Raw genomic sequence first — 14131 nt, forward strand, 5'->3', positions numbered from 1 at the left:
GCCAGAATATACTCAAAATAATCCACATTGAATCAATCACATTCATATCATCCAGTTCAATCATAATCAGTAGTCATGGGTCAATCTTTTTTTGAAGGCATGCTTCAATCATAAATCCTCTTTTACCTGTGTGCTCTCGGAATTCCACCATTGCCTTCATTGTTTTTGAATCTGCTAGTGCCATCAACCAGAACAATTTGGTTCTACCACAACCTTCATGAAGGTCAACCTTTATAGCTTCTTCTTCCTCTTTGAAGACCTATTGTTTCGTTAAAGAAAAGGGGAAAATATTTTATTTATCACTTGGAAAGAGGAAGTGTAATATTTAATTACTCAAAAAAATGGCTTTTATTTACAAAGCACTCTAAGAAGTTTCAGATATTTCCAATCTTGTCTTGAATCTTCACAACAACCCCGTTTTTTAAAATGCAGAAATGAAGTCTCAGAGAGGCTAAACAACTGTCTTTTTACACAGTGAGTAAAAAGTAAGTGAGGCAGTTGGGAACTCCACTGAGGTCTCTGATCCCAAAGTCCCCTTTTCCCATTACATCAAGCCTCTTCCCCCCATTTATTTCAAAATTTATTGGCTGTATCTTATGCTCCAGATGCTGTTCTGAGTGTAAAGACAGACATCTTCACCTGTCTTTGATGGGTTTTGGTTCGCCGATGAAGATGAAGGAACCTGTCACAGTCGGTGCACAGATTTCCACACACGTTGCATAAAATGATTGCTGCAGTTTCTCCGTCATCATGGTTGTCACACATAGGCTAAAACAAGTCATTTCCACATGTTACTTTACAATAACAAGAAAGTTTCAGACACACATACAAATGGAATGTAATTTATTCACAACAATGTTGTTTTGAAGTCTATTAGGAATTTAGAATCTGAACATTAAACAGAATTATGGCAAGTGTACTTAAATATAAACATCCCTCCAAACCTCTAATTCAGTAATTAATGTGCTGAGCAGTTTCAATGATTAATAAAATAAACATGTATACTTTAATGACTTAAGACACTTTCTCCTCCTACATGCAAACATTCTGTATGCTAAATGAGTAAATGATTCATTCTGAAACTTAACATTAATGAGAAAATGTTGAAAGGGCCTATATAATGTCTTCCCTTCCAGTGAATGTAGGCACACCTGTCAAACCTACTTTAAGTACGGTATACTTGTGAATAAATGGTATGTCATGGTGCTTCTCTTAATGCTTTATTTCCTTCTTTCCATAAGACTGAAGAACATTTAGTGTGGCTAAAAGCACATTTTGATGTGGTGCAAGCATGGCTCAGAGAAGAAGGGGAAAACTCTTGTATATAATAATTAAAGCCCCTAATAGACTATGAAGAGAGGACCCTAAGTGAAACAGACTTGTGAGATGACCCGGGCAATGTGACACAATTTTGCACTAATTGTGGACTTGCAGGGGATTTTTTTTGTTTTTGTTTTTTTAAGCTAAGCTAAAGATTACTTATAAAGAAAAACAAGACAGGAGGACATGTTTTTATAAAACAATTCTGATCTTACCATTTGTTTCTGTTGCCCGTCCTTTCCCATCCATCTCCCTGAGGAGAGACGATCTACATGGTCCTGATCCAGCACGCATAGTGATGCTAGAGCAAGCCAGAGCTGTTAATAGGAAAGGCTGTCACAATACTGAATTTTTAGGAAAGACTTAAAAAAACACTGCCTGCCTGATCCATGATAACAACTCAACAAATGCCAGCTGAATTTGAAAAAAAATTGAAAACACTCCAGTTTTCCTGATGTGATACCAGGTGCACATGCTCATTGCTGTATGTGTCGTGCACATAGTAGGTACTCAAATATTTACCAAATAAATCACTGCTGCTCTGATGAACCATTCTGCTTTTTACCTGACATATAAAATTATCGTTTTTGGGATATACAAACATTATATCAATAAATAAACTTATTGAATATTTACTGTACCAGTGCCTTTTGCAAATTTTTCCATCTAGCATCATCTGCCTAAGGCACTACATTCCAGGGAAGGTGGCACAATGGCTGTCTAATTTGACATAGTCCCATGAGTCGGTAGGTGGGTACCTATTAATTCTTCTGGGTAATAACAGCTCCTCAGAAGTCTCTGTACCCCTCTAAGTGCCCAGCACTATGCTTGGTATATACTTTGTTGGGAATACGATGTATCTAACAAACTTTAGAAAACAGTCCTCAAAAAGAGTTTAAAACTTTCTAGGTCTTAAAGGGTTAAAATTCAGTTTTACATGGAATGATACATTTCTTCATTACTGAAAAATAGTTAATTACTTAAAAAGTCCTTAAGAGTGAATAGAGATGAAGAGTAAGACAGGGAAAAGTTAGAAAACGGAAAACAAACAGATGAAGAAAAACAAAGTGAGCAAGGAGAGAGAGGAGTGCAGGGTAAAAGAGCGTGGGTATGGTGGAGAAGCGGTGTGGACAGAGTAATGCTTCACACGTCACACTCACTAGAAGCAAGTGTCAGGCAGCTTCTTTTGCCCTAGAGAAATACAATTTGTCTTCTTCTGCAGACTTGTGAAGATTATATAGAGCTATTTCTGTCAGTGTTTACTTCTTAATGCTGCCACACTGCCCTGTTTCAAGGAAATCCCTAATCTCTTTTGGAAGTATACAGGCCATGAAATTTTGTAGGTTAAAAATTACTATAGAGGTCTCAGCTGAAGAATGCACTCCTTTTCCCTAAGAGATTCTGCCCCACCCTGCTCTGGGAATACACTTTTTACTTTTTTAGAAGTAATGTCTATAAATCCAGTAAGTAGGCTCTACTTTAGGATAATTGAGCCATAACAAAATGAGTAGGGAGGGCCTGGTCTTCAAAGGACTTTGAGTGTATTTGAGCATAATGTTGACACTAAATTTACAGTATAAGCTACACTAAATACACCATCAGAAAGATCACACATGGTAACTTAGCCTTTTCCTACCAGTTTATCCTTAGCTTCCTAAATAATAACAAAAAGAAGTGATAGAGAACATACAACAGTGAATGTGAATGTCTATAACCACTATACTTAGTTCCTAATTCAAAAAAGCCTTTCACACTTTTTCAATAGAGAGAATATTTGGTTAAAAAATTGGATTAAGCTGACTGACTGATTTAAGCTTATTCCAACTTATTATGAGAAAAAGAACACTTAACAATAAAGACTAAATGAAAAGAAACTCCTACCCTAGTTGTTGCAATACATCTCACTGGAGATCTAAATTCTTCCTCCATCTTGGTCAAGGCAATGATGGTTTCTGCTATGGCATTTTTCGTCACTCGGGACCATGCTTCAGACAGATGACCCTATCAAGCAGGAGAGAATTGTTTAATAACAATTAAACAATTGTTATTGTTTTATCTTCTTAAATAACATCTCTTCTCTTAAATAACATCTTCTCAACAATAAGGAAAGATTTATTTATTATTGCAACTTTAAATCAAGGGCCATACTTTTGAAATAAAAATCCATCATAACTCTATGAAAAACTCAACTTCTAATCACTAATTTAATGAATTAATGAAACTTTTTAATGAAAAGTCAATAAAAATTAGGTCTCAATTCCTATAGAGCTCAAGGGTATTTCCTCTTACATTTAGATAAAAACAACAGAAGTACTAAGGTATCTAAGTTTGAGAAATTCTGATTATGAAGACTTGTTATTTAACACAAAATTCATATTGCTAAGCTAAGTCCTTCCAGATGAATATTACTAGAACCCAAGAGCATAAATGGGTTTAAATTACAACTACTTTATTTGCTAACTTGATCTTTGCTGAATATAAACACTTGACTATTATACAATTTAGGTATTCCTAAATCTTTTCCATAAATATTTTTATCTTGAGAAAGACTCGTTGAGAAATGAGAAAGTTCTCTATTTCACCAACTGAGGAAATCTTGCTGCTGGGAAAAGTGACAGAATTTCCTATTTCCCCAGAATATCCTCTCTAGGATGCTATCAATCTCTTAAAAGAGCAGTTCCATGGGTGCCTGGGTGGCTCAGTCGATTGAGCATCCAACTCTTGATTTTGACTCAGGTCATGATCCCAGGGTTGAGCCCCGCATCTGGCTCCATGCTGGGTGTGAAGCCTGCTTGAAATTCTCTCTCCCTCATTCTCTCTCCCCCCACCCCTCCCCAGCCCCTTTCCCCCTCTCCCCTGCTTGGTGCTCTTTCTCTAAAAACAAACAAAACAAAACAGGACAGAACAAAGGGCAGTTCCTCCTCCACCACCTCCTCCAAAATGCCTTCTGTCTGGTCTGCCTCTCAGGAGTTCACGCTCCAGAGCACCTTGCCCTCTCAGCCCGGAAATATAATGGAATGTGAGAAAACTAGCAATATGGAGCAAACAGTAAGAGCCAGGTACTCTGGAGAAATAGTTCCCTTTCCCTCACACTCCCAGATCTCCCTGAAAAGCCAACATCTAAAGACAGTGGTATTAATAAAGAAGAGTAAAAGTTTTATAAACCAGAAGAGAACTAAAAAGAATGAGAAACTTTAGGGAACCCTGTTTTTCCTTTAGGTTTTTGGATTCTGGCTGATTTGTAGAGCTCAAAAAGTATATTTTATTTTTTAAGTTTTAAAGTTTTAGAAGACTAACAATTCTCAAGTAAATTAACTGGGAAGCTTGAAATGAAGTTTACACAAAAAACAAATATATCACTGACTAAAAAAACAAACGGTGCATTAACCTACTAAACAGAAGCTTTAAGTGAAGCAAAATCACACTAATGTACTTCTGCTATGAATGTAGTACAGTAAGCTGCCTGTTTTAATCAGATTTCTATTGTACTTCATTGACATAATGATCAGAGAGATGGAACTCACTGCTGCCATATCCTTAATAAGTTTAATGATGATCTCTGAGATCTGGGTAGGAGTTGAGCCCTTCATCCACCAATGACTTTCACCTCTTCGAACATAACTACAAAGAAAAGTCAGCATTTGCAAAACAATCAGTGACGGTTATAAATAAATATGCTGAAAACTGCTATTTTAGTATGTATTTCAATTTTTTAAATGATTCAAAGTATTTTAAAAAGAAATTAATCAACATATTATTCATAATCTTCTCTTCAACCCTGAGAGAGCAGCTATTCTGATACATGTTCCCTTCTAAATATTTGTTCCTATATTATTTTTGTACCCTGCATCTTCTAGAACATTGCTGTTCAAAGTATATCCACAGACCACAAGCTATTTGTTACCAATCCAGACAGATATTGAGGGCTGGACCAGAATGTCAACTATGTCACTGGGTATACTACTGTTTATTTCAGTTGACATTGTTTTTTCCTTTGCAAGACTATCTGGATGGAGAGAGCAGTACATTGATTTATATTCTAGTGTTACTTGCTTAATATCATGGACTGATTCTTTGACTAGTAATGTTCTAGATGTCTAATTTTCTGCTGTTACACACTATTCTGCAACGAACTTCCCTGCACATCTTTGTCCGTAAGTATAAACATTTGGTAGGTCAAAGGGTAAGCATATTTTCAATATAGTAATATGTTATTAAACTGACATCCAAAAAGGCTGTAGCAATCTACATTAGATGTCGTAATGCCTAGTTCTTCATAATGCTGCCAAAACAAAGATATTTTCCTATTGTTTTATCTCAGGACTAACTGCTCATTGTATATTTTTCTATCAGTTGTCTGTCTTTTCTAATTAATTTGTAGTCATTTCAAAAAATATTATGACTAATAATTCATTCTCTACTATATAGGTGTTAAATATTTTTCCAGGTCAGTTTATATTTTAAAAACATTTTAATATTATTGTCTATCAGTTCACTTTCATTCTTATATAGCCAAATCTGTGAATCTTTTCCTCTGACTTTTTGGTTCTGAGTTTTAAGGAGGTCTTCCTGGATTGAAGATTATAGAAATATTCTTCTATAATTTGTCTTAGTGGAGTGTTAAAAGAAATATACATAAAGTTTTAATTGATCTCAAGTTTACTTTTGTATATGGTGTGAGATAGAGGCCTTCAATTTTTTTTTTACACGATAAGTATTCCAGTATCACATACTCAGCACCCGTTCCTTTTCCCACTAACCTGCAATGACACTTATTACATATAGCATTCTCTTTCATACATGGATTTATGTTTATGGTTTCCATTTGGTGAGCAGACTAACAAGGTAGAATTTGGGATCCTGTCTTAATTCTACAAATAGTAGCTCAACTCTGTTCTATTTTAATACTAAAACGGATGCAATGACCAACCTGGAATTGAAAATCATTGGGAGAGTGACCGTGGTAACACCTTTGCCCACAGTGGTACCAGCTGTTCCTGTGATGGTAGTTCCTTTGGCTTTGAGCTGTACTGTGAGTGCTTTGGCGATGCATCCCAGAAACATGTCCAAGATACCTAGTTTATTCCAATCTCCTTTCTCTGTTGAGTGAATGATATCACTGATATCTGCTGGGGGGAGGGATTTCACTCCTATGATGCTGGCCAGACGATTAGGGGTCACTTCAGGCAACACTCGCCTTAGTAAGGAGGTTACCTGATAAGAAAAATGAAAGGAAAGAATGCCTCTTAAAGACTGGTATTCTAAAGTTTTCTTTTTTTTTTAATGTGCCCTGCTGCCTTTCTATGACTTCAAAAGCTTTGAGAAGGACAGAAATATGACTTAAACACTATTTTTAATTTCTCAAGTGGCAATTACCCCTCCAGGGCAGCAAGAAAAAGAGATGTCTTTTATTTGGTCAAGATTCAAGAGGGGCACCTGGGTGCTCAGTCGGTTACGCATGACTTCAGCTCAGGTCATGATCTAATGGTGAGTGAGTTCAAACCCCACATCAATCTCTGGTGCTGACAACTCAGAGCCTGGGGCCTGCTTCAGATTCTTTGTCTTTCTCTCTCTCTCCCTCTCTCTCTCTCTGTCTCTCTGCTCCTCCCCCCTCTCAAAAATAAACATTAAAAAAAATTAAAAAAAGATTAAAGAAAAACCACACATCTCATGGTAATAAGACAATTAGTAGACAGAATATTCTTTATCACAACAGCACATTAGTAAAATGGAACATATTTTATTCTCCCATATTCTCATTACAGTGAGTCAAAAATAAAAAGCATGGAGTTAAAATACAATCCAAAAAACCAAATAGCAGAACAGAATAAAAATCAATACTTAAGACCCTAAGGTGAATCTCTTTGCTAGTGTAATTTTTTAGCAGTGTTTTGAGGAACAAAGTAAGTCAGAAGGTAAGTGCTATGACCAGTCACCTGTCTCTGGACTCGAGGAGATGCCGTGTGGAGCAGAGAAAAGAGATCTTGGAGCAGAGTCAGCTGCTGAGCCAGATACTGCCGGCCCACGTTAGAGCCACTCAGCGCTAAGACCATAGAGAGCAGCTCAAAGCAGTAGGCATCAGAGGAGGCATCTTCGTCACTGGGCTGAGAATTGGCATTTTCTTTGCTTGAAATGGCATGTTCCCACTCTTCACGAACTCTGGTGGCTTCCATGCGAATTGCCTGGACGATGTGAGCACACACCTATAAAGGCAACATGAAGAAAACGTAAAAACATACTTATAAGTCAGATTTACTATTTCTAGTAAAAAAAAAAAAAAAAGAAAAGATTTACTATTTCTAGTAAAAAAAAAGACAAGAATATTAGTTGATACTCAATTTAACACTCTTTTCCCAGTTTTTTCTCTATCATATCGTTCTCTTAACTCATCTTAAAAACAATTAAGGAAAACTAGCAGAACTATGATTAAAAATCTTAATATTTAAATCAACTCCTATGTAGAAACTATCTATATACAAGTTACCAATACCCATACCTGTGGTTTAAGACATCAAACAAAAGCAAATTACCATATTTTATCACTTCTAAGGCATATTTTCCTCCCACATTTTAACATTTCTATTCATAATGTGCTTTATAATTGATGGCATTCACAATGTAACTGGCAGCAAATTTTCATTTTTTTAGTGATACATGAAATAACAGCACATTTTATAACTGGTAGCATTTAAGATTCAATGAAACGCTGTTAAAAAGATAAAGCACAGATAAATTTATTTACTTAAGCAAGATTAAATGATGCTGAAAGTTAAATTAATGGGCTAATTTAAAACCAGTATTTTATTCGACATCTGAAACACTAATTTTTGTTACCCAGGTACTCCATTCATTATATGAACAATCTAGTACTACTCCATCTCCTTACAATTAAAAATATCAGCAATGATTTAGTTAACACTATAATTGTTCAGAAAAAAAATCAACTGACAAACAAGAAAAGTGGGAAAAGGAACACAGAAAATGCAAATGAAATCTGATATAGGTGGATATTTGACACCAACATGAAACAATCCACCTGAAAATGAGAAATAACAAAAGAGCAGCAAGGTCAGAAAGTTAACAATCATAAAATCTTTAAAGTGATTCAGGTATGCCAATATACTAAAGGCAGATACATTCTGCAGGATCTATAAAAGAGTCAGCATAAAAAGTCTCTATAAATTTTGGAAAATACTTCACACCCTTAAAACAAATAAAAACTGATGTGGACAATGAAATGACAATTTACCAACCTGTTTTTGTAAATTAGTCAGCTTACTCCTGCTGAATATGATTCCAACCATATGTTCTTTCAGGTCAGCGTCTGATGTTGCCTTTACATAAAAAAAAAAGGGGGGGAGGGAACCCAGGTTCTTTGAATAAAATTTGTATTTGAGATCTTAAAATATATTAATAGGTAACTATGAAGGTTATTTTATAAGATGAATTTATTTTAACACTAAGACAAAGGATAAAGTCTGAAGAAATCATTACTGGCTAAGGTGACAATAAAAACAGCAAAATTTCTGAATTTAAGAAATCCAGAGAAGCATACTATCTTTTCATGAACTTCTTTAATTTATCATTTTGGGTCACTTTGGATTAAATCTATTTCTAAACTGTGGATATCCCACATTTAGATGTTAGAAGAACAATTCAGAAAATGACATTGGGTTAAAAGGAAAATATCCTAACAAAACTCTTTGATAATGGTGTTCTTAAATTAGGCTAGTCTACCACTACCAGTAATCAAAGAAATGTATCATAAAGAAGAAAAATAAAGGCTGCAAGTTTATAGTCCTTATTATGTGAATGGAACTCTTAGGTTACAGATATATAGCTGTATAGTTATCAGATACATATGCTCTTATTTAATCTTCACAATAAATCCATAAGGTAAAGTCTAATATTCTATTTTACAGGTAAGAAAAGTAAGGCAAGCCACTCTTCTACAAATAAAAAAGACTCTTAGTTTCACATCTCTTAAGACAAAGAAAGCTATAAGAAAATGTAACTCCCATCTTAACAATGAGAAAAACCTGATAATCTACAAAACCATACATTTTTTGGTGCCTATCATATAGCTGAGATTGGAACCCAGGTAAACTAAAATCAAAATAGACAAATCCATATAGCTGGACACTTCAAAATGTTTCCTGTACTTGATAGAACAGGTAAATGAGCAAACTAACAAAAATCAGTAAGGCTCTCAAAGACTTGAACAAAGCTATAAACTAACGTGAACTAATTGATATTTATAGAACCCCATAACAGAAGAAAAGCAGAGTTCATGTTCTTTTCAACAGCATGTGGACATTCACTAAAATATATGAATCAGAACTCAAATCTTCACAATTTTTACAGACCTGAAATTATACAAAGTATATTCTCTGATCACAATGAATTAAAATAGAAATTAGTAATAGAAAGCTATCAGAGAAACACCCAACTATTTACAATTAAACAAGAAACTTCTAAATTACCCAGAGGTCAAAGAAGAAATAAAAAAATATTTTGAATTGAATGAAATGACAAACCAGATATATATATCCAATATATATATATATAACCAACACACCAAAATTTGTGACACTCAACTAGAGCAGGGCTAAGAAAATGGCACTATTATTTACATGAGAAAAGAAAGATATCAAGTCTTTGGAAAAAGAAACAAAAGCAACAAAGACCAAAATCAAAAACGGTCAAATCAAAAACAAAGCAAACAGATGGAAAGAAGAAATAGAAGATAGCCCTGTATCCATTACAAAAGGTACACTGGTAGAATAATTCTTTTGCTACTTGAAACACTACCTACATTATACATTAACAAATGAATTCCTTTTAGATAGTTACTTTATCTCCTTATTTTTAAACTTCTTTTCATAATTAGTTTTTTTAAAATCGGCTTGAGATATAGTTAACATACTTTACTATCGCTCATTTAAAATGTACAATTCAATAGCTTATGTGCAACCATCACCACAGTTAATTTTAGAGCATTTTCATCACCCTGAAAAGAAACCCTGTACCTTTAAGTTATCACTCCCCTAGTTAATCTCTTCGTTCTTATTAAAGAAAAATAAACTAAGTTTAAGCTAATATTACATAACCACTAACATACATATGAATATACCAATTAGCTTTAATGAATACAAGAAAATGAAAAAAGAAAAATATATAAGAATATTCATTCTGATAAAAATTCTCAGAGCAAAAAATCTGGTTAACATCACACTTAATGGTGAAAGACTGAATCCCTCCTAATAAGATCCAGAAAAGGCAAAGATGTCTGATCTCACCACTTTTATTCAACATGGTACTGAAAGGCTTAGTCATTACACTAACACAAGAAAAGGAATTTAAGGCATATAGGTTGGAAAGGAAGTAGTAGGGGCACCTGGGTGGCTCAGTCAGTTAAGCTCGTCCGACTTCGGCTCAGGTTATGATCTCATGGTTCGTGGGTTTGAGCCCCATGTCGGGCTCTGTGCTGACAGCTCAGGGCCTGGAGCCTGCTTTGGATTCTGTGTGTCCCTCTCTCTTGCCCTTCCCCTGTTCACATTCTTTTTCTCTCTCTCTCTCTCTCTTTCAAAAATAAATAAATATTAAAAAAATGTGACTCCCTCTCTCTCTGACCCTCCCCTGCTCACGCTGTCTCTCTCTCTCCTAGAAATAAATAAAACATTAAAAAAAAAAAAAAAAAGAAAATAATAAAATAAAATAAAATTCAAAACAAATGGTATTTTAAATGTATGATCACTTATATGTGGTTTCTCTGGAGCAAAACAAGTCTATCCATATTGTTCCGTTGTAGTCAAAGTTAACTCCTTCTCATTGATGGATATGTTCCATTGCATCAACACTCCAAAATACACTTGCCCATATGAACCTCCTATTTATTTCTAGTTTGGGGCTTGTCTGAGTTACTTGGTTAGGAGCACATTTATAAATATNAAAAAAATGTGACTCCCTCTCTCTCTGACCCTCCCCTGCTCACGCTGTCTCTCTCTCTCCTAGAAATAAATAAAACATTAAAAAAAAAAAAAAAAGGAAAGGAAGTAAAACCAACTTCTTCACAAACAATATGATTATCTATGAAGAAAATCCCAAATACCTACAAAAAAGCTTCTAGAACTAACAAGTGAATTTAAGAAGATCATAGAAGTTTAAAACATAAAAGTGAGTTATATTTTTATATACTAAAAATGAACTGGAAAGTGAAATAAAAATACCATTTACAGTGGCATCAAAAACAATTATTATTTAGGAATTATTATAGTTATTAGGGATCAATTTATTTATTAAAAATTTTTTAAAGTTAATTTATTTTGGGAGAGACAGAGACAGCGTGACTGGGGGAGGGGCAGAGAGAGAAAAGGAGAGAGAGAATCCCAAGCAGGCTCCATGCTGCCAGTGCAGAGCCTGACTCGGGGCTTGAACTCATAAAACCACGAGATCATGACTTGTGCTGAAACCAAGAGTCGGACGCTTAAGTGACTGAGCCATGCACGTGCCCTTAGGGATCAATTTATTTTAATTAAAAAAATTTTTTTTAAATATTTTATTTATTTTTGAGAGAGAGATGGAGACAGCATGAGCGGGGGAGGGTCAGAGAGAGAAGGAGATACAGAATCTGAAGCAGGCTCCAGGCTCTGAGCTGGCTGTCAGCACAGAGCCCACTGGGGCTCGAACTCACGAACAGTGCGATCGTGACCTGAGCTGAAGTTGGATGCTTAACCGACTGAGCCACTCATGCACCCTGGGATCAATTTAATAAGACGTGTACAAGACCTGTATACTGCTGACAAAACACTGCTGACAAAATTAAAGATCTAGATGAATGGAAATATATATCATGTTCATGGATAGGAAGACTCAGTATTACTAAGATGTCCATTCTCCCCAAACTGACCTAACAATTTGGTACAATTCCAATAATATTCCAGATTAGTTTTTTGTTTTTGTTTTTTTGGAAGGGGAAAGAATTGACAAGTTGGTTCTAAGCTTTATATGGAAATATATAAAGGAGCAAGAATAGCCAAAATAACTAAAAGAAGCAGGCTGGAATCTGATTTCATGATTTTCTATGAGCTGCAGTAATCAAGACAGTCTGAGGTTGGTGTAAGAATATATAGATCAATGGAACAGAGTAGAGAGAATAGAAATAGACCTACATGTTTATGGTGAATTTATTGTTGATAAAGGACAGACTTTTCAACAAATGGTGGTGGAACAACTGGGTATCTACATGCAAAAATAAATAAAACTCAACCCTTGTCTCCGACCTCATAAGACTTGAGAAAAATTAACTTAAAAGGTACATAGCTATAAACAAAAGAATTAAAACTCTAATGTTTCTAGAAGAAAATATTTGTGACATTAAGTTTTAGATAAGATACAAAGACCCTAAGTCATTAAGAAAAAAACAGATGGGGTGCCTGGGTGGCTCAGTTGGTTAAGCGTCTGATTTCCACTCAGGTCATGATCTGATATTTCATGGGTTCCAGCCCTGCACTGGGCTCTGTGCTGACAGCTCAGAGCCTGGAGCCTGCTTGGGATTCTGTGTCTCCCTCTCTCTCTGCCCCTCCCCCCCGGCACTCCATCTCTCAAAAATAAACATTAAAAAAAAAAGGTGATTTTCTGTAACATCTAAAGATATAAGAATGTCGAGACCAGTCAGGGTTGACTTGTCTTTTTGAAAATAGACGAGGTTTGGGGCGCCTGGGTGGCTTAGTCGGTTAAGCGTCCGACTTTCGCTTAGGTCATGATCTCGCGGTTCGTGGGTTCGAGCCCCACGTCGGGCTCTGTGCTGACTGCCGGCTCAGAGCCTGGAGCCTGTTTCAGTCTGTGATTCCCTCTCTCTCTGACCCTCCCCTGCTCACGCTGTCTCTCTCTCTCTCCTAGAAATAAATAAAAAATATTAAAAAAAAATAAAAAGAAAAGAAAATAGACAAGGTTTTCCTCTTGGGTAGAGTGCTTTAGGCAGACCAAATAAGTAAAGGCAACTGCGTTTTTTAAAAAATTTCAAGGAGCGCCTGGGTGCTCAGTCAGCTAAGTGTCTGACTCTTGATTTCGGCTTGGGTCATGAGCTCATGGTTCGTGGGACTGAGCCCTGCGTTGGGCTCTTTGTTGACAGCATGGAGCCTGCTTGGGATTCTCCCTCTCCCTCTCTGCCTGTGTCCTGGCTCACTTGCACACACATGCTCTTTCTCTCTCAGAATAAATAAATAAGCATAAAAAAAAAAAAGGAAATTTCAAGAACAATATAAAGAACACGTTCTTCCAGTAAAAATGTACTGAATGCACGTGTGTTTATGCCATGGACACAAAGACAAATCAGATATGGTAACTGGTCTTTAAGAAGCTATGGTGTTGTGCAAATCAACATATAAAGGAAATCAAGAGACTCCTAGAAATTAGTATGAAGTTTAGCAGAAGGAAAACTGAATATTGTTTGGGAGAAATCATAAAGAAGATTCCTGGAGAAGACTATATTTTTTAACTGGACTGTGAAGAACAGATTAAATGGAGGAAATGGAGGAAAGAGCAGATAATTAATGGTACACAGTGCAATAAATGACTAAGTTAATTTTACAAATCCTAACATTTGAATACTACAGCCCAAGGTATAGAGCAAGTTTTGCTGTTACTCACAATACTAGTTAGATCATATATAAATAGGTGATTTCTTTTGATAGTTTCTTCATCTTCTAATTAAAGTAAAAAATATTAACTTCATATAAATTAATGTCACATATCCCTTAAAATCCATAGCAATAGATGGATTATTTCATGTAAGAAAAGTAAGAAAATG

The 14131-nt window shown here is 35.5% G+C and overlaps 1 protein-coding gene across 1 annotated transcript in view; it reads right to left on the bottom strand.

Annotated features, from left to right (window-relative positions):
- MYCBP2 (MYC binding protein 2) overlaps positions 1-14131 on the bottom strand; it is a 280386-nt gene that overhangs the window by 14978 nt on the left and 251277 nt on the right. Inside the window, exons 69-76 of the mRNA XM_039252458.1 lie at positions 8574-8654; positions 7257-7523; positions 6251-6534; positions 4845-4941; positions 3202-3321; positions 1536-1637; positions 640-768; positions 127-259 (exon numbers count right to left, since the gene is read on the bottom strand). Coding sequence (XP_039108389.1) covers positions 127-259; positions 640-768; positions 1536-1637; positions 3202-3321; positions 4845-4941; positions 6251-6534; positions 7257-7523; positions 8574-8654 — 1213 coding nt within the window. The remainder of the gene's footprint in view (positions 1-126; positions 260-639; positions 769-1535; positions 1638-3201; positions 3322-4844; positions 4942-6250; positions 6535-7256; positions 7524-8573; positions 8655-14131) is intronic.

Source organism: Hyaena hyaena, unplaced genomic scaffold (assembly GCF_003009895.1).
Source record: "Hyaena hyaena isolate Hyena2069 unplaced genomic scaffold, ASM300989v1 scaffold_413, whole genome shotgun sequence".
NCBI classification, from domain to species: domain Eukaryota; kingdom Metazoa; phylum Chordata; class Mammalia; order Carnivora; family Hyaenidae; genus Hyaena; species Hyaena hyaena.